We start from the raw sequence: 23,546 nt of genomic DNA, 5'->3' as shown, positions 1-23,546 counted from the left end.
TTTCGTCATGATAACATATTCTGCATATGCTGTGAAAGTTGATCTTAACAATAATCTCAAACTTTGGCTCTAAACTAGTCTTGTATTCAGCTAGATTTGCAATATTATAAATAGCCCTACAATATTAGTAAAATATTTCTCATAGTTTCGGCGCACTTTTCCCCAAGTGGCCGCTATAATACCTGGATTGTTCCACTCCAAACGATAATGTTTCATTTAACATTTAAAAACATTGATATTTTAGTTAGTAAAGTGAAAAAATTAGAAAACAATAACTAATTAAGTATCAACATCTCTGACAAGAATCAACGCAAGGCGCCAATTACTGTAAATTTACCACAAAAATGATGGAAGATTTCTACTATAGTAGTTAACAAATATATAAAATAAAAAACATATATACTAAAACAAAAAGTTGTCTTTTTTTGAATTAATTGAAATTTTCAATTTTTTTTTGAATGTGTAAACTGATACTTGACAAACTGTATGACTCCATCAATAGCAGCCGTCGAATTTGTAGCCGTCATTTTGACACATCTTGTATTGGGGGAAAAAAGATTAAAATCTGGCGCAATACCCACACTTTTATTAGGTAAGTCAAATATATTCATATAAATAAAAAAATACCTAATAATATAAGTTAAGATACAAATAAAGTACATAATAATAAATATTAAGGTTGGTACCCTCACCCTAAAATTAATAGTAAAGTTCTATTCTAATTCTATTCTATTTTTACTGTAAAAGATAATGAAAATATGTAGCTTTAAATATGTTTTTGACAATTTCTAAAAACTATCTCTTAATTAAAGAAAATTTATTTTGTAATATAATAATTCAAATCTTGATTAGGGCATGATGACGAATTAATGTATCCCACATTTTTCGCCAATGAAACGAAAAAATTAAAAAAAAATGTTATGTGCCAAGTTGCAATAGTTCTTACACACCTAATGTACTTTATAAAGTGCCACAAGAGAAAAAAAACCGACTGGATGTTACCGTATAACAGTCCCGTATACGGTACATATGTGAAAAGTATTTCAAACCTGATATGAAAAATAAAAGAAAACTGAAAAGTAATGCAATTCCCTGCTTATATCTACCATCACAGTTTAATATAACTGCTGCGGGACCGACCACTGAGTGTAAAACTGAAAGCACCGAAACAAGTTGCAGAAATTGTGAAAAATTTTGTCGATTGCAAAGTTTCTATCAGCTGAAATGCTGCAAGTTGGAACAAGAACTGAAGGAACTGCAGACAAAATTCACTGAAGAGAAGAAAAAAATGGAGCAACAAAAAGTAAATCTGGAAGAGGAGATAAAACTTTGGCAAGTACGTTCCACAGGAAATTGTAATAAATTCATTGAAATACCAGATACCGCTAATAGAGAGTTAATAGAGTTTGCCCAACTTATATTGAGAGGCGATAAACTTTTAAAATTCGACTCTTTTCAAAAGGAACTGCTTCTTTTAGTTTTCTATCAATCTAGCAAAGCATATGATTATTTTAAAAATGGTCTCAAATTTAGTCTGCCATGCATAGCCACATTGTATCGTTGGTCCCTAATAAAAAACTTAGTGCCAGAAGTGAATGAAATTGTCATGACTAATTTAAAAAAACGTTGCTGCAGATATGTCTGATAGGGATAAGCAATGTGTGCTAATAATGCATGAATTTAAAGGCAGACCGGAGCTGGCATATAATTTAACACTGCATAAAATAGACGGTTTTGTGGATTTAGGCAATAGAAAAGGAACAGATGATCTTGCCTCGAAGTTCCTTTTTTTCATGGTTAAAGGTCTTTTTCAGCCATGGAAATATATTCTTAGCTTCTATTTTGCTAAGAACGCTGTAAATGGTAAAAATTTATTTTATTTTTTAAATTTTATCATTTTTCACATATCTATATCTTTTTTGTTATACAGGTGAAGAACTTCACTTACTTGTGAAAGATAATATATTAAAGCTATCAGAATGTGGGCTGATGGTGAGAGGAGTAATTTCGGTTCAAGGCTCCAATAATGTAAACTGCTTTAATCGTCTTAAAACGCATGCTACGAACAACCACTTCATGTTGCATGGTCAGCAAATATATACATTATATGATTACTGCCACTTATTTAAGAGTTTAAGGAATTTGTTGCTTGCCAATGACATATTCACTAACCAAGGTACAGCAAGCTGGAAAGTTATTACAGAATTCTTTTCGATAGATACTTCATCGAAAACAACACGTCTTGCTCCTAAATTGACAAGAAAACATGTGTACCCAGAACTTTTCGATAAGATGAGGGTATGTTTGGCAATACAGACATTAAGTAACACAGTGGCTCAAGGTATTGTTTTTTGCAATAAAAACGGTTTGTTTAATTCGGAACGCAGCTATATAAATGCGGAAGCAGCAGTGCGGTTTATCAAATCATTTAACGATGCATTTGATATATGTGATGCAAAGAGCTTTGCCAGTAAGAACGCTGTTTTAATGCCATTCCCTCTCACTCGGAATGGCAATAAAATTCAAAAAATTGAATGCTTCCTGAGATATATTAATTCCTTCAGATATATCAAAAGCTCCAACAAAATATGTATACAGGGCTTAAATATAACTCTCACAGCCATATGTGATTTGTCTAAAGATGTGTTTACTGAGAATGTGGATATTAACTTCATATGTTTAAGGCGGTTGAACCAGGATTGCTTGGAGAATCTTTTTTCAACGTTTCGGGCTAAACTAAGCCATATCACGTACCCCTCTGCCAGAGAAATTCATTCACTTACCTGCAAGCCAATATCAATGAAATTCATTAATTATAGCTTTGCGAAAGGTAAAAATTGCAAGGACGATGGTGATTTGAATTTGGATTGGAATTTTAGTTCGGAAAATAATTCGCTTCAAAGTGTTCAAAGTAATAAAAAAAAAACGCAACTGAAAATAATTTGCCGCATTTGGAAGAAAATGAGTTTGATCAAGTACTTGAAATGAATAATGCGGCACAATGTGGCAGCATATATGAAAAAGCTTTATCTCTATATTTCATTGGATATGCAATTAAATCGAGATTAACCCTGGACGGTCATGCTTCGTCGTTTCGACGACGCTTGTTTACATTTTTGTGTGTTTACTTTTTATTTTTATTTGTTTTGTGCTGATTTTTCGTACAGCGTCAGTTGCTATTGTGCTGTTGCTGTATGCAGTTGGACGGCTTTATAGGCTTCGTGTAAGTATATGTTTTTTAAATCTCCGTAGTCGAAACGACGAAGGATGACCTTATTGTGAGTTTTTTCTTTGAAAGTTATTTTCAAAATTTTATTTTGTGTTTCATTTTGGTTTTATTTAGATTTATTAAAAGATGAGTGCCACTAAAAGTTTTACCAATGAAGAAATTGAAAAATTTCTTACAATGTGTGACGATGAGTTCAAATCGGATGATGAGCCTGACGATGAACTAGATGCTGATCTGGAGGACAATGAAGTAGAGTCTGATATAGAGATTGAACAAAGCGAGAATTTAGATTTAAGTTCGTCAGAGAATTCAACTGACACAAGTGACGACAATATACCTTTATATTAATTGAAAGCCAAGTCAAACATAATTTCTTTCAATGAAACTATTTTACGAGGAAAAAATGGACATAAGTGGTCAGCGCAGAAGGGCAAGTCCCATCGTTATGGTCTAAATATTGTACATAAAGTTCGAGGACCAACGCGTCAATGCAAGAATATAACGGATCCACTGGCATGTTTCCACATGTTTATTACGCCAAAGATCATAGAGGAAATTGTTCAATGGACAAACGTTGAAATTGATAATCGTCAATCACCTTTACTTCAGTCTACAGATGAAGCCCAAAGAAAAAAAACTTCTTCGAAGGAAATAACAGTAAAAAAAAAATATAAATAAATAAATAAATTTGTTTATAAAATTTTTTTTTGTAAATTGTGAGCAGAAATAAATAAAATTTTTAAAAGAACGTTGTGAACTTCAAATTCAATTTCAAGACTCTAGATTATGAATGAAGAAGTGAACGTAATAAACGAACTAGTTAATAATTTAGCAATAAACAGAAATAATAACATAAATACTAACATGGAAGCTCGGGAGAAAAAAGAATTCATCTTACAAAATCTAAAATATATTGAACCATTTGATGGCAACAAGGAAAAACTTGCCCTGTATATCGGCAACATTGAATCCATAGTGCCAACTATAGCCTATAACTCTATCGACAGCAGATATAGCAGTTTATTTCAACTGTATATTGAGGACAATAACAGGTGCCGCTTTAAATGTAATACGGAGAGAGAAGCCAACCAACTGGAACGATTTGAAGAAGTATTAATTGAGGAGTTTGGTGAGCATAAAACGGTTTCTACATTAATAATAAACATAAATAACGTTAAATATAAAAATAATGTAAAACATCTGAGTGAAGAGTTAAATGATGAAATTTGTAGAATTAAAGATAAAATTAAACTCAGTAATTATTCTGAAATTGAGAAGAATTTCTATTTACAAAATTTAGAACAGACTACTTTGTACGTTTTAAAAAAAGAGTTGCCAAACCATTTAACAAGTCTTCTAAATACTTCATTAGTAACTGATATTAGATTAGCAATAAAAATTTTACGAGAAAATAACGAGTACGAAAATTCTGAAAATATGAATCAAAATTATGAAATTTCCCGAAAACCACAAGTTCGTTATCGTTCATCTGTCATAAATAATGAGTATAGAAATACAGTAATATCTAATAGGCGATTAACACCAATGTATAATCCACCCATCCAAAGACCCTATTATAACAACCCTCTTTATAATAATCAACAACATAATAAACCATTTTATCATAATAACAATAATAATAATAATCAACTCTATACACCGCATAACAGATTTAATAATAATTTTAATCAACAATATAATAATAATCAATTTTTTAATCCAAACTTAAACAATCCCCCTAATAATACTAATAATTCCCAAACCCAAAAGTTTCAAAATAATCATAACACTAAACATTATCAACCCTTTAAAAGACAAAGGGAAAATGATTCAAATCAGTCTCGTATTATAAGATACGGAGAACCTAAACCAATGGATATAGATACGCCAAATTTTCACATAATGGCCTCGGAGAATTACCATCAATTGAATTAAAAATCAATAGTAAAAATTACAACTTTTTAATTGATACTGGCTCTTCAGTAAGTTTAATAAAGACAAATATACTTCAAAAAGAAATTAAAATTGTTAACCCAATAACCTTAAGGACCACAACCGGAAAAATTACTCTAAATAAAATCCAAGAAATTTTTGATCCCATTCATAACAATCCATTAAGACTTTTTGTATTTAATTTCTCAGATAACTATGATGGTTTATTAGGGTATGACTGTTTACAACAATTAAAAGCGAAAATCGATTTGGCAAACAAAACAATTAAGTTAAATAATTTTACATATAAATTTCTAAATAAAAAATTTAAAAATGCAAAAGAGGAATTAAATGTTAATTTAAAAGATAACAATATACAATTCAGACTAAATCATTTGAATCAAGAGGAAAAAACAGAATTAAAAAAGGTCTTGAAAAAATATGACAATTTATTTTATAGGGAAGGAGATAGTTTGAGTTTCACTAACGCAATAAAACACAAAATTAAAACAGTACATGAAGACCCGATTTATACTAAATCATATAGATATCCTCAAGTCCACAAAAACGAAGTGGACAAACAGATAAAAGAAATGTTAGATCAAAAGATTATTTGTCATAGCCAATCACCATATTCTGCACCTATTTGGGTTGTTCTAAAAAAACAGGATGCTTCAGGGGAAAGAAAATGGAGAATTGTCATAGATTACCGTAAGTTAAATGATATCACCATATCACCATAAATGACAAATATTCCATCCCAAATATGGATGAAATATTAGACAAACTTGGTATTTCTCTACTATCAATTTAACTAAAGGATTCCATCAAATTGAAATGGATCCAATCGATCGAAAGAAGACAGCATTCTCCACACAGAATGGGCATTACGAATTTATGAGAATGCCCTTTGGTTTAAAAAATGCACCCGCAACCTTTCAAAGATTGATGAATACGATCTTAGGAGATTTAGTCGGAAAGCATTGTATGGTCTATTTAGATAACATAATAATATATAGCACATCGCTTCAAGAACACATTCAATAATCATTAGACAAAGTTTTAAAAAAATTAGCAGAAGCAAATTTAAAAATACAAGTCGATAAAAGTGAATTCTTGAAAAGGGAAACTGAATTTTTGGGACATATAGTTACATCTGAGGGGATTAAACCAAATCTAATCAAAATTAAAGATATATTGAATTACCCAATACCAAAAACAAGTCAAACAATTTTTAGGTTTAGCAGGGTTCTATAGAAAATTTATTAAGGACCTTTCTAAAATTTACAAAACCACTTACAATATGTCTAAAAAAAGATAATAAGATAAATCATACACACAAGGAATATGTTAATGCTATTGAAACCATTAAACTATTAATCACAAAAGAACCAATTTTAGCATACCCGAATTATGAGAAATTATTTACCTTAACTACGGATGCTTCAGACGTAGCCTTATGAGCTGTTTTAAGCCAACAAAGTCATCCCATTTGTTTCGCTAGCCGTACACTAAATGAGCATGAATTAAACTACTCAGCAACTGAAAAAGAATTACTGGCCATAGTATGGGCTACAAAATATTTTAGACCTTACTTATATGGACGAAAATTTTTAATAAATAGTGATCACAGGCCTTTGCAGTGGCTCAATAATCTTAAAGAGCCCAATACTAAATTACAAAGATGGAAAATCAAATTAAATGAATTTGATTTCGACATAAAATATATACCGGATAAAGAAAATAAAGTAGCTGACGCTTTATCAATAATAAAGATTGAAAAAATAAAGATTTAAAGTAATTTAAATATATACCTGTATGTGTACTACCTTATTGTGGTTTTCCTTTATTATTTATTTAGCGAATTGTTAATTATATCTCAAAATATGGAAAGTCGCAATATTTTGAAACATTAATATTGTCAGTTAATATATATAATCTATATATTATATAGATATATATAAATATATGTAATAATTGGTTTTGGTCGTGGGGAATACGAGTACCATTCGGTAATTACCGAGTACGCAAGCAGCGGAATCACTGCTGCTGTATTTTTGCTTTATTCATTGTTTCCTTTTCGCTGTTGAATTTAATTATCCTTGGGAAGGCGTTTTATTAATTTGTTTATCAACTTTGGGTATTTTGTGCTGGGAATTCGTTTTACTATCGTGTTTATTAACTTGGGATCAAGAATGTGAATTGGTCTTAAAGGTATAATAAACATATATGGTATATTTATTTAAATCATATAATTAATAATTCAATATTTAATTGTAAATATTCGAATTATACGGTTTATACGGTTTTTTCGAAGAATATAAAAGAATTATATATTTATTTAAAATATTTGAAGTTAACTCAGTATAAAATTTTTTTTTTCTCCTCTCCTTCTACCTTTTTGATTATTGAATCAGTGGAATGGTTTGTATCAAAGAATACCTTACAAGAACGGCAACTCCATTGTGAACTAAAATTTGTTTTTTCGCACAACAACAATTCGCCGTAGAGCTCTTGAAAGTGTTAGTGAAAAGTGCACTAACACCAGCTGAAATCACTGAAATTTTTCACCCTTTCACCTTTTTCCGATACTTCGAGTACTTTTGAGACCGGAATATTTCGAAAAGTTTACCACGAAGAGTATAAGAGTGTGGTTTTGTTTTTTGGTTTTGATTTTTTGAGAGTGGATAATAGTTGTAACCGTGGGTGAAAACACGCGCGAAAAGTGATCGCTCCGCAACTTCTATTCTTTTTAATCCGAAAAGTTAAATTTCAAATTTCAAAGTTATAAACACTTGATCCGTTGATCATAAATAAAATAAAATTTATCAAAACGGTGCCCGATTTTAAAAGGTGAAGTTCAGTTTTGTATATTTAAAAATTTTTTATTCTAAAAAATTAAACTTTAATTTGCAAATTAAACAAAAGCAAAAAAAACACAAAAATAAAATTTTATTTGCTCAACAGCTGATAGAGACAGCATATGCTTTTCTTAACGAAAGTAAGAAATTGCAAATGTGGCGTTGCCACAGTGTAAGTTATAAGTACCTTTAAAAACTTAAATAAAAATAAATTTTTATTTATTTATAAACCTAAAAAATTTTAAATAACTAAATAAACGAACTGTAAATATATTGTGACACTCCTATATTTTGTTCAATTTTTTTCAATTATTAATAATTATTTTCGTAATATTGGTTTACTTCGTGAAAACTGTGCGTCGATCTGTCATCGACATAAACTTTATTTTAGGCTTTGAACTATGATCAGCGAATAGCTCAGCCAGATTTTTTGAGAGTAATATAAAATTTCCAGTCAAAAGTTTCTGTACTTTTGCGTTAGCTTCAAAAGTAGCGTGTTTGCTGGTCACGTTTTGTAGTGTCAGCAAATTCCACGCTCGCTTTGTGGGGCTATTGCCTTCTGCATAGTCCCATGCTACCGCATCGCAACATGAGACTTACTGCAAGGCTATTCTTATATTTTTATTCATTGACGGTCAAACCGTTTAACACACACCCTATTGTGTATGTGCCCACAACAAAATAACTACAGGAAAAACTGGTATAGCAGATATTGAACGACTACACAAAACACTTAACGAAAAGCTAAGAATTATAAATACATCGGGAGATTGAAATTCTTTTCGTGGACCCATCGTGTCAATTAAATACCACTCTCAAAGCACAACTAAGTGCATTATATAAATGTATGACTCATGCCACAAGCATGAAATATGAAAAACGGTACTTTCCCGTTTAACATTTAAATTACTGTCGACTATATCTAACAATCAATGAAGTGTATGTAGACTTTTGTCAATGATTTTTTTAGGTTTTTTTCGAATAACTTTGTTAATTTGTATTGATGAATGGATTTTCTTTTGTTTATTATTATTAAAAAACAGTTCTAAACAAAACTGTATCATTACTTTTTTCTATTATGTCCTTGGATTTACCAGCTAGCAAAAATGGGGGGTGTATGTAAAGTTTTGTCGCTCACTGTACATGAATCTTTTAATATAACATTTTTATATTAATAATAATGCTCTCTTTTGTTTTGTTTTTAGAAATACAGTGTGATCCGGAAATATCGGAAGAAGTTCCTGCACGGCCAGTTATGCCAGAGGGTAAGTGATTAAGTATTAACATACTTATTTCTTAGAAATTTCGTTATATATATATAGTTATAGTTATATATAGTTTTGAAAACACTCAAAAAATGCAAAGCGTTGCACCATTGAGTATAAATATTATAGAGTAGCAATCTCGTACAAATGTATGACTCATGCCACAAGCATGAAATATGAAAAACGGTACTTTCCCGTTTAACATTTAAATTACTGTTGACTATATCTAACAATCAATGAAGTGTATGTAGACTTTTGTCAATGATTTTTTTAGGTTTTTTTTCGAATAACTTTGTTAATTTATATTAATGAATGAATTTTCTTTTGTTTATTATTATTAAAAAACAGTTCTAAACAAAACTATATCATTACTTTTTTCTATTATGTCCTTGGATTTACGAGCTATCAAAAATGGGGCGTGTATGTAGAGTTTTGTCGCTCACTGTATATGTAGTGTAAGGAATTTGCGCATTCACTAAATAAGATTTTGTATAATATGTGTCTTATTTATTTATTTTTTACATTTTTCTATTACCATTTTGTACAAAAAAGTAAAACCGAAGAGATTTGTGAAACCTTATTTATAATTAATAAACTGTAAAAAAACCCCTTGATATTGAATTATTTTGATAATATATAAATAAAATAATATAAAAGTAAAAACTTTTGTGGGTTTTGATACATAGGGTTATTTCAACATGATCTTAAATAATGTCGTCGTCAAATCGACGAAGGATGATCTTTCCGGTATAAAAATAACGATGACCTTCCAGGGTTAAGTAAATTAAATTGTGAGAGCTGCAAAAACAACATGGCAAAACTAGACGATTTAACATTGTATACGGAGGATGGATTTAATAAAGTTGAAAAACTACAAAGCAGAGAAATGCAGTTTACACATAACCCATCCAATAACTTTTCCGAAATTTGCTTGCTCCATATTAAAATATTTGGTGAAAAATTTGATAAGCCAGCATGTAGACTAAACATAAAAGAATATTTAATCGTAGAATGCGTTACGATGACAAATATTTTATACCCACATTGGTTCGGTGGTTCTCATACATGCTATAATCACCGGCTTGACATTTTGAACTTTTTAATAAGTGTTCTTTTAAGAAAGAGGACATAGTGGTTGGAACTAGAAAAAATCGCTTTACAAGAGACAAAGAGACTGGTGTCTTTCAATTCGTTGCCTTAGCAACGAAAGAATTTTAATGTATGATCCTGAAACATTTGCATTTCATTTGCAATTCATTTATTTTTGGTGCAATTTCAAAAATTAAAAATGAAATATGAAAACTAAAATACATTTGTTTACATTTGCTGAATACCAAACACACTCTTATCACTATATTACTGGCACAAAATTTTTGTAATATCAATAGTTATTTTGTTTTACATTTTAACTTCAAATGCAATTTTATTTCTGTCACAATAAATTAATTAATAAATAAATATGAATATTATACTAAATACGTACAAAATAATTGCTCAATTTGTGTAAAAAATAATATTTTCACTTTCACAAGCAATGGAGTTTTAGCGATAGCGATTAGTAGAATCGGCCTGCAGATATACGCTTATATGATAATTTATCTCAACACCTCAACTCTACCAATATTCATAGTAAAAATTGAAGTAATAAACATTATTATTTTATATATATCGCACATACAGCATAACAATGAAAAAATTAAATTGTAATTAATCATTAACTTTTTCACAAATTTTTTTATATACATTTATAACTATTCTTAGAAATCTAAATAATCAAAAACCTACACTAAACGTATAATGGAATTAAGATCATTATAAAAATTAAACTATACAATACCAACAACTACCAAATATATTATTTTAAAGCCCATAATGTCTCCAATACATTTCAAAAATATACCAAACTCTATAACACCCTCCTTAAATATGTAAGTTAACACACGTGTCTCCCAAATCCGGCCCTGTGCTTAGTTTCATTAACGGAGCAATCATGCGATATTATTCGAACGCATGGTTGCTACCAAACGGGACATCCACTTGTTTGTCTGGAAAAGTTCCGTTTGGCTTCGGTAGCTCCCAACTTCGCAAAAGTGCGCTCGGTCTCTTCTACTTGATCTATCGAACAAGAAACACGGAATACGGACAAATGGAAAATAATAATTAATTTGTATACTATCTAAAAACAATTTATATACATTCTGAACTATACAAACCAATCAAAACATGGAAAACGATTATTCTGATTACGAGCTACTAAATGCCTATTGTTCAACAATGGATACCATTAAACCAGAAATCCTGTTTCTTTGTACCTCAATAACACCTACAATCACCTTCCCACAGCAATGTCATACATATCCAATAGCAACTGCCAGCACCAGTTAATGTCATAGCACATTACATGAATTATATATTTATGTTATATAAATATATTTTTAAAATAAAACACGAATGATACTTTTTATATATTTTTATTATTTATTTAAACATTCACTAAACATTTACAAAGTTAAGATTTTATTTATTTTTATAAAAGAAAATCACACACGAATAAGATATTTATTTTATTAACGAGGACGAGATTTGAAATTTAATATAATGGTGAATATGTGGTCGAAATTGTACTGACTGCCTCTGAGTGGTGCATTCAGTTTTTATATGGGATGAATGATAGAATAATATTCTATCATATACCAAGCATCAGTGTAATTACCCAATAGGATCGATGCTTGTAAAATGTGTCGTAAAACATATTTTATGTTAGGATCGATAATTAGGTGAACGTGACTTTATACCAATATTACTTGGATGCATCATCATAGAAGAATTTCTAATATAATTAGGTGCGTGTTTAATGATCGATCTTTGATGTTAAAGAGATGCATTGTTATAACTTGAATACGCATAATTAATAAACATCTATTAGTTTATTAAACAATGGTACCATTTATTATGTAGAAATGTGTGACGAATTGTCCAATTAGGAATTGTCACGAACAATATTGAAATCGTTCAATATTGTGAATCATAAAATTATATGGATAAATGAAATTTTCACGAGCAGTAAAATAATAAAATGTATATTTTATACTGGGTTAACTTTATTACCCATTATATTATATTTGTATTTATTATGCGTTTGAGTGGATGCATATGTAACTCATGAACATACACCACATCAATTCACATCTTCTCCATTAATATATAAGTACATCTTAAAAATAATATTTCATAGAAAAAATCTACTTTTAAACAAAAAATTTTAGATAGTAATCCTAATAAACCGCAACACTGCATTACTGAATCCGTCAACCTCTCTCAACTGGACCGGACTAATTCATCCATTACTACAACTGCACCTACCGCCATCATTACTCTACCAATTATTCAACCCGACTAACCAATAACAACCAGTCCAAAGAAATCAACTTACACCATTACAGTACCTCAAGGTAATGATTTTATACTATTATATTATCTAATAGCAACTTTTTCTACTATTCTACCGACAATAATATATTAAAATCTACAATTTTTTATGGACCATCAGTTGCACCACATTTATCCACCATAGCAATTGCTAATATGCCAACTATTATATCACTACCCGCAACCCTCATGTTGAACAGTACAATAACAACATCTACATATGCCATATCTAATCTAGCAACTATAATATTTAATATTTTGTTACCAAATAGTTCTATATCTAATACTATCACGTCTACATCTACAGTTACATCAAATCTTACCCATCAGAGATCGTCAACTCCAACCCCAGCTCCCATCTACATCACAATTCCAAGCCATCACCCTCCTTCGTTATCATCTTTATCACCCCGACCCCCAATAGAACCTTTATGGCAACCACGAAAACATCTCTAACACCATTTATTCCTTTCCACACCCGACATAAAACAGCTTACAACGCTCTACCCACGCGCTATACCTGGTGGATTCAAAAACCTATCGAGGTTAACCGTGCCCCTAGAGGCACAGATCCTACTCAATTTTGAAATATTGTCCCATTACCCATCCCACAATCAACAAGTATTATGGTGTTTTGAGTCATTATTATTACACTTCTATATAGAGTCACACATAGATTTTGGTATGTTTTGAAGGTCTGAAATGGAAGAGCACTATGAAAAATTCCTTCAAGTAATGAAGAATCATAGAACCCAATCCCCCTTTCATCAAATGCTGTTACACCTCTTCGACATTACTAAATCATTCTTGAACTCTAATCCTAAACTATTCCTAGTCCAATTCAATAAATGTAAGTCCACTGTGTTAATGGACATATAGAAAAAAATAATGGTTACAACAATACACTCAATCTGGCTTATGCAGGATATTCCATGGTAACAAAGATGAATTAGGACAGAGAATACAAGGCTACTACCGAAGAAAAGCTTGGCCTCTTTGTGTCCTATATGCTAGAAATCCTAACTCCTTCCCTTACTCCATCTTTGCTACATTAATAAAAAATTATTAAACGAAACTCCTACAATGCCGTATCTATACGAAACCTTAAAAACCCATAATCCAGATAATCCTATAAGACCCATTTGTACCCCTCTTCAAAGGTACAGTTATGCTCTACATAAGTTGTGCCAGTACCTTTTGAATCCAATCTTCGAAGGTCGTCTGTCATGTCACAACCTATTAAATAAAGACCATTTAACTGATCATTTACTACAACTTCTTTCTTTGCCTGGTTATGTCTTAGTAACCATGGATATAAAAGACATGTACTCAAACACTCAAACCCCTTTATGAAATTTACTACAATATTTCATACGTAAGAGGTGGTTCGCTAATGCTAAACTTTACTTCACTTTTAATGGTGATTTATATCACCAAACTTAAGGCTTACCCCCGGGTGAAGGTTCTTCAGATCTTCTAGCGACCTTATATTTAGATGCTCAGATAGAGCTACATTATAATCTCCTATTTCCATTCCATGGATTGATGACATGGTGGAAATATATGGATGACGTACTATTGTATATGCCAGCTACCACCGTCGTTAGCTTCATGGACTCATTTCCATACTATACTGGCTATAGTGTATCCTATCAGATTGAAAAACCAAATCTAAAATAGTGTTCCTATCCCTGTGTAAATTTCCTAGATTACCGTATCTTCCATACACACACCACCTTCTTGATCAATGTCTATCAAAAACCCTCACAATCCTTACGCCTAACTCATTACACCTCACATACCGCTATCCAATCTAAAAGAATCGTAATACTCTCGCACATTCGTCGAATACTATATCGAACGAGTGATGCTTTTCTATCCAACGACCTCTCCCACTGTATAACCCAATTATTGATAAACGGATATCCCAAATATCTCTTACGATTTGAGATAATTGGAGCGATATCCGTTCAATTACAGTTAAATGGTCAACCCACTTCACCTTTACGCACTCTAATAAAGAATAAATTCTTACTACCTAACGGACAGCCTAATAGACGAACCTATCCAAATCTTTATGATACCACTTCACAGCCGAAACGTTATCGACGAAGCATCGTCTTCAGCTGTGAAGATTTGGTTTACATTGATCAGCATAAAGGTTAGGTAGAGTAGAACACCTAATTGGTCGCTGAGATGGCAGCATGATGACCGTCAGGTTAGTAAAGATTAGTGGGTTCTAAGCCATAGGAAAACGGTCGATTCCGTTGATTCAAGATTTTTAATTACAATTATTTTTTTAATTTTTAATGTTGAAATTGCTTTAATCCTACCTATAATTATAATTTTAAATATTTCTATGCAATACAGCATCATAGATTGCAAATATCTCACAATCAACCTAACAATACAGTAGTATTATGTGTAAGTATGTGTAAGTGATGTTTGTATTTCATTTATCACTGAATTTTGATATTGTAATTGGAACTAGATTATGTGTCGAGGTAGTTAGAGTACCCATATGTAATATTATGGTCATATTACTGATGGGTCAGTAAATATTAATTTTGATTGGCCTAGGATAACGGTAGATACCGTTTATTCATGATACTTTGACTTAATTATGTAGAAATAATGTAAAATGCAACCCTTCAACACTTTTGCTCTGACGGCGAAAGAGAAAAAAGAAAGAGGCAGAGCGAAGTAGTTGAAGGCGGCACGCAGACCGAACACACATTTTATTTTCATAGTGAATTGTTTTTAAGTAAATTATTATTAATTTTTAATATTCAATAAAAGTTTAATCACACTACATTTATATGATTGATGCCATATTCAGGATATTCTATTCTGAATGTGGAATTGATTATATGGTTTTGTCTTTGTATATATTGATGTGCACGTCATTTCTATTAGGTTCTATTATATAGATATTTTGCATATTGATTAGTTATTAATTTTTCAAAATGTTTTATATGATAAATAAGAATACAGATTGTTTTGAACATCCACATAGCCGATAGGTTAAATAATAGTATTTTTGAATAGCCGGATATGGGGAATTGAATATTATATAGGAGTGATTCAAGTATTTATAAGTGTTGGATCACATGAGTGTTAATGTATTGATCTGTATGGATTGATTATTTATGGACATATAATGATATAATGTTATATATGATATAGTGTAATAGTACCCGATATATAATCGGGTACTATGAAGTAGACCCTAACTATGGAGTGTGGTCCCCTCACGATGGATCACCAAGTATGTGTAATACGTCCTGCCACTCATCAGACAAAGTCTACTGAGACCCATAAATAGCAGTCCATAACACGTCCACTTGCCTAACCTCGCTTAGCGAGCCATCGGAGCTGATTAGCAGGCATGTGAGTTTTGAGAAACCCAGAAGATTCTGGGGAACTATTTCTAAATGAAAACGGAAATTTTGATATTTGGAAAAAATTATGGTGATGTTAAAATATGTGAGACAGAAAAGAGAAGATCAAAATAAACCCGAACAAGTACATAATTTTGGTATTCCCAAAGATAGTTCGGCCGTTGAAATATCTAACGAGTTCTGGTCATTAACAAGCGAGCATAATGATTCCTTTATTTTTTAGGAAAAGGATTTCCCTAATAAAGTTGGATGAGTATGTAAAAAATTTTTAACTCCCAAACAATTAAAGCTTAAAAAACAAAATCAGCAACTGTGAAAGGAAAAAAATACAGAAATTAGAAGGACTTAAGTTGGAGCAACAAAACTAAAACAATTGGCAAGAAAACGTAAGCGGAAAGGAAAAGAAATACATTATTTAAGAGTAAAAATGAACCTAATCTTTGTATACACCAAGTTTGGAATCCTATAGCCAAATTATCAAGTAGACTAGAATTAAAGCTATTGCACGAATGTCTTATAACATAGTTTAATAAGTTCAAGAAGTTCCATTTGTTGAAACGAAAACTTATACTTATCACATAATGTTATGAAAAATCAATGCAACCAACACAATTAATACAACGCATTGCTCTCTCTATAGCGAATAGCAATTTCTTGTAAAAGAAGGCGTCATGATTGAAATCACAACGCATCAACATAAAAGTAACGTGAAATATTCTAACCTTATAACTTAAGTTTTATATTAAATACTATTGAATATTGAACTCGTCATCCGGCTATTGACGCCAAAGCTAAAGACGTTTACGAGACGCTTTAGAATAGAAACTCCAATCCTATAGGAAGGATAAGAAAGCTTCCAGAAAATCCTTAAGAATTTTAGAAGCAAAAACTCGATTGGTTAATCCATTCTTTAATATTTCTAGTAAAATATGTAGTCATTTTCAATAAAAAATCTAATAAGCAGTCTGCGAAATAGAATCGATAAGACAAGTTATGTCTAGAGAACTCAACGAAGACCTGTGGACTTACCGGAGTCGCTGGTAAAAATTCAACAATTTAAGTCTATGGTCGGGATCTGTCTGCAGCAAATAATAGAATTAATATGTAAGAAATCTTAAACTAAAAACTAAAATATAGTATTCAATATTTTGTAGTGTTATAGTATAATAATTTTAATATAATAAAAAAAAATTTTATTAAATTAAACAGATCGTTCAGATTTTGCTTACGCTGATAAGAGACCCCTTCACATACTTGAACAAGAACTTAATGTATTATGACAGAGAAGACGTTCTATTATTGATTATTATAATAGACTGAATCAGAAATTGACAATTAATAAATAAAAGTACAATGACACATAGTACCAATAGTACTATAACTAAGGTTATGAACGACCAAAATTATCAAATCGCTCTTCAAGTGTTGACCACGGGGCTGAAAGCTCTATTATCTAACATTCTATTCTCACTTTCCCCAGAGAACCTGCCCAATGCCTTGGCAAAGACCCAAGAATTGGAATCCAATAATATGAGAGAAAATTACGCTCTGCATTTCAGTAGCAATAATACAAACGATAATAATAGAAATAACTTGCGATTTCCTGTAAATAATTTTAATAATAACAATAATAATAGCAGATTTTTCAACAATCAAAAAAGAACAATCAATGATGACTCCAATCAATTTAAACAAAATTTTATTAATTAAAATAAAAATGAAAATCAATATCTAAGAGGATTTTCTCAATTTTTATAAAAATCATTACAACAATCGAAACAAAAACTTTAATCAAGGTGGACAATTAGGACTACGGTGGTAGTATCAGTAATACTAGAAAAGGAAAATAATAATTTTTTGATATCTAGGGACGAATTAATATCTGTGTTATGAATACTTTAAAAACAGTTTATAGAATTAATTTTAAGTAGTTGGCCATGCTTTTATATGTTAGTTAAATTCTAATAGCATTGACAGACGGGAGCTAAATTATCATTAAGGGGCTAAAATATAATTTATTTGCTCATTTAGCAGTTTTAAATGATCATTTATGGTCTTTAAATGACCGAATATAACCCAATTTATTCGTCATTTAGGTTTTTAGAAATGGTAATGCTGCATATGCAAGTGAAACGAAATAAAAAATGAAACAAATTCCAAGCTATTTGGTTGTCAAAATGTAAACAAAACATATTTGGAAACATTTGTAAATGTAAATACTCGATATATTTTTATATATTTCATATTTTTTTTATATATTTTATATTTAATTAAAGCAAGTTTCTTTAATTTTTCTTGCTTATCCATTTTGAATTTAAAATTCTTTCTTTTGCTTTTTCAATAACAAAAAACATATGATACAGCAATTTCTTAATGATAATTTATACCATCTGTCAGGGTATTTTTAAAATGATCATTTAAGGCTGCTTAATGATAATTTAGTGCGCTCGTCTGTCAATGCTATAAGTATTTATTAATTTTATTTATTTAGCATAAGTTAACAAGTTAACTACACAATTTACACAATTACACGATATTGTGAGATGCAATTTGTACAGATTTTTTTTCTACTTCCAACACTTTTCTTGTTTTTTATTTTAAGCTTTAGAGCTTAATTTGCTGTCTCTATCGGCTGTATAAATTCAAAAACAACAATTTATATAAAAACAACACGTTTCTATAAAAAAAATCTATAAAAATCAAAATCAAAATAAAAATGGAATCATTCAAAAGTAAGTAAATTTTGGCTATTTTAATTTATTTCTTATATAATTGTATTTTAATAATTTTGTATTAAAAACAATTATATTTTCAGATGTGCCAGAGCCAGAAGAGATCGGACAAGACCGAGTAGAAGGTTAGTAAAAGTGATAATGTTTTTATTAGTGTCGACCTCAGTTTTTATGTTTTAAATTTTGCCTATTTTAATTTATTTCTTATATTATTGTATTTTAATAATTTTGTATTAAAAACAATTATATTTTCAGATGTTGTACAAGTTGTACAAGTTGCAGAGCAGATCGCAGAAGATCGAGAAGAAGGTTAGTAAAAATTTATTTAAAAATTTTTTATAAATACTTTAATATGTCAACAGACACTTTTCAGTTTGCAAGAATTTTAAATATCAATTAGTTTGAATAATTTAAACAATTTAGAAAAACAAAATTCACGTTGTTATCAATATCATCAAAATCAAAATTATATAATGGAATCATTCAAAAGTAAGTAAATTTTGGCTATTTTAATTTATTTCTTATATAATTGTATTTTAATAATTTTGTATTAAAAACAATTATATTTTCAGATGTGCCAGAGCCAGAAGAGATCGGACAAGACCGAGTAGAAGGTTAGTAAAAATTTATTTAAAAGTATATTTATATTTATTACATATTTTAAATTAAAGTGATAATGTTTTTATTAGTGTCGACCTCAGTTTTTATGTTTTAAATTTTGCCTATTTTAATTTATTTCTTATATAATTGTATTTTAATAATTTTGTATTAAAAACAATTATATTTTCAGATGTGCCAGAGCCAGAAGAGATCGGACAAGACCGAGTAGAAGGTTAGTAAAAATTTATTTAAAAGTATATTTATATTTATTACATATTTTAAATTAAAGTGATAATGTTTTTATTAGTGTCACTCAGTTTTTATGTTTTAAATAGTATTTTATTTATTTCTTATATAATTGTATTTTAATAATTTTGTATTAAAAACAATTATATTTTCAGATGTGCCAGAGCCAGAAGAGATCGGACAAGACCGAGTAGAAGGTTAGTAAAAATTTATTTAAAAGTATATTATATTTATTACATATTTTAAATTAAAGTGATAATGTTTTTATTAGTGTCGACCTCAGTTTTTATGTTTTAAATTTTGCCTATTTTAATTTATTTCTTATAGAATTGTATTTTAATAATTTTGTATTAAAAACAATTATATTTTCAGATGTGCCAGAGCCAGAAGAGATCGGACAAACCGAGTAGAAGGTTAGTAAAAATTTATTTAAAAGTATATTATATTTATTACATATTTTAAATTAAAGTGATAATGTTTTTATTAGTGTCGACCTCAGTTTTTATGTTTTAAATTTTGCCTATTTTAATTTATTTCTTATATAATTGTATTTTAATAATTTTGTATTAAAAACAATTATATTTTCAGATGTTGTACAAGTTGTACAAGTTGCAGAGCAGATCGCAGAAGATCGAGAAGAAGGTTAGTAAAAATTTATTTAAAAATTTTTTATAAATACTTTAATAATATGAATATTTAATAATATTCTATACGACATTATGTCATTCACTATATCATAGATTTTGGAATTGTAATCTTCCTTAGTTATAGCAACTGTTTTATTACTCTTATCTGATTTTAGTATTAATATGTGTGACACCAGACTAAATTTCAAAAGTGACATACAACACTGTGCTCAGGTGTATAGAAACACTTTCGACAAATCCGGAAGAGGATAAATATATTTTTCGTGTATATATATGTTATTTTTATGATTCTTATAGTCAAAGTATTGTATATTTTCCAAATACATATGTATGTTTCATGTTTCAATGTAAATGTAATTTATTATTGTTTCTATGTAATGTATACCTTAATATTAATTACAATGTATTTATATGTATAGTTCCCCGATGATGACTATAGAATATAGTCGAAATATTGGAAAATAAAAATCTTATAAAACTAAATAATAAAAAATATCATTATTTAATAACTGACCAATTAGCCCGTGAACTAATTATTTTTATTAATAATTATGTATTAAAAACAATTATATTTTCAGATGTTGTACAAGTTGTACAAGTTGCAGAGCAGATCGCAGAAGATCGAGAAGAAGGTTAGTAAAAATTTATTTAAAAATTTTTTATAAATACTTTAATATGTCAACAGACCAAAGAATCTATAGTACAAAGAAGTGCCACGCTCATACAAACGAAATACCCACTTTATTTTGCTGGTGGATTTATAATAAATCCACCCAACCTCATGCAACAATGTTCGATCGAGTCACAACTGGTATGATGTCCAGTTCAAACCTATATGTGAGTCGAGAAAGGCTGACAAAAACCCGAATGCATTCGTATTCAATCATACATGCAACCCTCTGTATTACATTATACGCATGTTTGTATGTTTGTTTGCTGTAAAATGTTCAAACGATCAAACAGCATTTCAGTGACGAAGTCAAAATTGTGTACATTTGATAAGTTTTTGAATTTAAGAGTATAAAATAAAAACAAAATTCCCTGTTTGATATTGTTATGAATTGTAGTGTAAAAACACATTACACATTTATTTATGTCTCAAATCTGATTTTTTCCTTTTTCTGACTTTTCCAATTTTAACATTTCAATCCTTTGTAAATAGCATTCATGCGCTTCCTCAAACCAGGAAGCATTATTAGTGGTTTTAGTGACTTCTATACATTTTTTCAATATAATTTTTCTTACTTTTCTAATATTTTTATTTTCTTTAAAATACTTTTCAAACACTTTTATATGAATCTTAAAAATATTTTTTAAAATAATCACAAAAAGTCACCAAAAATTCAAACTATTAAGAAGTAGTTCCTTTTGAGGTAAAATATATGCACACAAATGTGCAATAAAAACATACACATTAATATACTGCAGACTTAATGTCTCCAATATCACATTTGTACATACATAATGGTTTTTGTAGTGCATCATTTGTTGCAATAAAAAAAATAATATATTCTATTACTCTTTACTCCTATGATATGGGCCTTTCCAGTACAAGAAGATAAAGCAACAAAGTATATCGAAAAATTATTTGAGGGATTTCTTTACCATTCACTTCGTTACTAATCAATGTATATTAATAAAATAGACAAATAAAAACAAGAAAGGCAAAAGTATAAAAACAATTGTGGGTTGCAATGAGTTTGAACTGAACATCATACCAGTTGTGACTCGATCGAACATTGTTGCATGAGGTTGGGTGGATTTATTATAAATCCACCAGCAAGATAAAGTGGGTATTTCGTTTGTATGAGCGTGGCACTTCTTTGTACTATAGATTCTTTGAACAGACACTTTTCAGTTTGCAAGAATTTTAAATATCAATTAGTTTGAATAATTTAAACAATTTAGAAAAACAAAATTCACGCTGTTATCAATATCATCAAAATCAAAATTATATAATGGAATCATTCGAAAGTAAGGAAATTTTTGCTATTCTGATTTATTTCTTATTTAATTGTATTTTAATAATTATGTATTAAAAACAATTATATTTTCAGATGTTTTAAAAGATGCAGATTAGGTCGGTCCTTCAGCGTCTGGAACGCAAGAAAGGTATAGTATACATATATTACATATTTTTTAAATTGGTGCACACAATTTTTTAATAATAGTTTTTAATTATTTTAATTGTCAGTGCAATTTGCAGTAAAGTGTTTAGTTTGAAGAACACACTACCTTTTACTTCTTGCCTACAAATAGGAAGAAACAAAACAATCTGAGTCAGCTATAACTGTAGAACATGGTCTTTTAAATAATTCTATGAAACAAAATAGTCAACATTATCAAATTAAATATATATATACCGTATAATCTAGAGACATGTATGCAAATAAATTAGTATAAATATATGTATGTCGTAACAAATGAAATTAAATTTGAATATGAATGTAAACAAAATAAAGCAAATGTTTTATATAAAACTTTTTAATTATAAAATTATTGATATATAAATCTTAACAATGTTATTGGTCTGGAAGAATTGAGGGGCAAGGTAAAAGTTGGCCTTGCTAGTCTGTTATGACATGTGCCATGCTTCTGGAATTAAAGGCATATATTATCTCATTGGCTTTCTTTAAGGGCGAAGGTGTTATGAGGATTTATTAATCATAATTTATATATTACTCTTACTCTGTTTTGTCTTACTTTGTATTAAACAAAATAAAAGACAAGGCACAATATTACAGTATTTATTTAGGAAAACAAAATCAAGTAACGCTTTCTGTGTACACAGTTTTAGAGTGCAATGAATCTAACTTAGTTATTGTTTATGCTGATTCAGCTACTCAAATTGAATACAGCATTCTTTGTTTATTTGATGAACAATAATAACTCTAATGAACAAACTCCACTAACCCCACTATATTTATCACAAGAATGCAAATTCCAGCATAACTGACGTTGTTTGATTAGCTTTTGCTGGACACTTCCAATTCAGTTCTAGTCAAGCTAACAAACAAACTGATTCTAGGTTTCAATGCATAACAACTGGAACTACTACTTTTATTTTATGTCATATGCAGTAAATAACGATGGGCAAAAAGAGGTATTTTTACTTTTTGTGGAACCGCTAACCTCTGGGAACACAAGGCATCGCAACTGACCACATTTAACATAGGCTGTGTCAGCATAATAGTTGAGCTTAAA

At 29.6% G+C, this 23,546-nt stretch overlaps 1 protein-coding gene across 2 annotated transcripts; it reads left to right on the top strand.

Moving 5' to 3' along the window:
• Window positions 1–467: 467 nt before the first annotated feature.
• Window positions 468–21,019, top strand: LOC119671153 (procyclic form-specific polypeptide B1-alpha-like). 2 transcript variants are annotated; one of them, XM_038081689.1, is made up of 8 exons: window positions 468–592; window positions 9,228–9,287; window positions 18,933–18,974; window positions 19,422–19,463; window positions 19,640–19,681; window positions 19,851–19,892; window positions 20,284–20,337; window positions 20,921–21,019. In XM_038081689.1, exons 1-8 carry the CDS (start codon window positions 487–489, stop codon window positions 20,977–20,979), a joined length of 447 nt encoding a protein of 148 aa, XP_037937617.1. In that variant the 5' UTR covers window positions 468–486; the 3' UTR covers window positions 20,980–21,019. The 2 variants fall into 2 exon arrangements, with proteins under 2 accessions (XP_037937617.1, XP_037937625.1); XM_038081697.1 differs by lacking the exon at window positions 20,921–21,019 and adding an exon at window positions 20,498–20,638.
• The last annotated feature ends 2,527 nt before the right edge of the window (window positions 21,020–23,546 follow it).

This window comes from Teleopsis dalmanni, chromosome 1, assembly GCF_002237135.1.
Source record: "Teleopsis dalmanni isolate 2A chromosome 1, ASM223713v2, whole genome shotgun sequence".
Classification (NCBI taxonomy): domain Eukaryota; kingdom Metazoa; phylum Arthropoda; class Insecta; order Diptera; family Diopsidae; genus Teleopsis; species Teleopsis dalmanni.
Note: the sequence above shows the minus strand (reverse complement) of the source record. Positions and strands in the feature narration are given on the sequence as shown.

Coding starts and splice junctions, on each gene's coding strand:
- LOC119671153 (XM_038081689.1), top strand. CDS start 487: ATGACTCCATCAATAGCAGCCGTCGAATTTGTAGCCGTCATTTTGACA. Junction 18,975..19,421: donor CGGACAAGACCGAGTAGAAG/GTTAGTAAAAGT, acceptor TTATATTTTCAG/ATGTGCCAGAGCCAGAAGAG. Junction 19,893..20,283: donor CGGACAAGACCGAGTAGAAG/GTTAGTAAAAAT, acceptor TTATATTTTCAG/ATGTTGTACAAGTTGTACAA.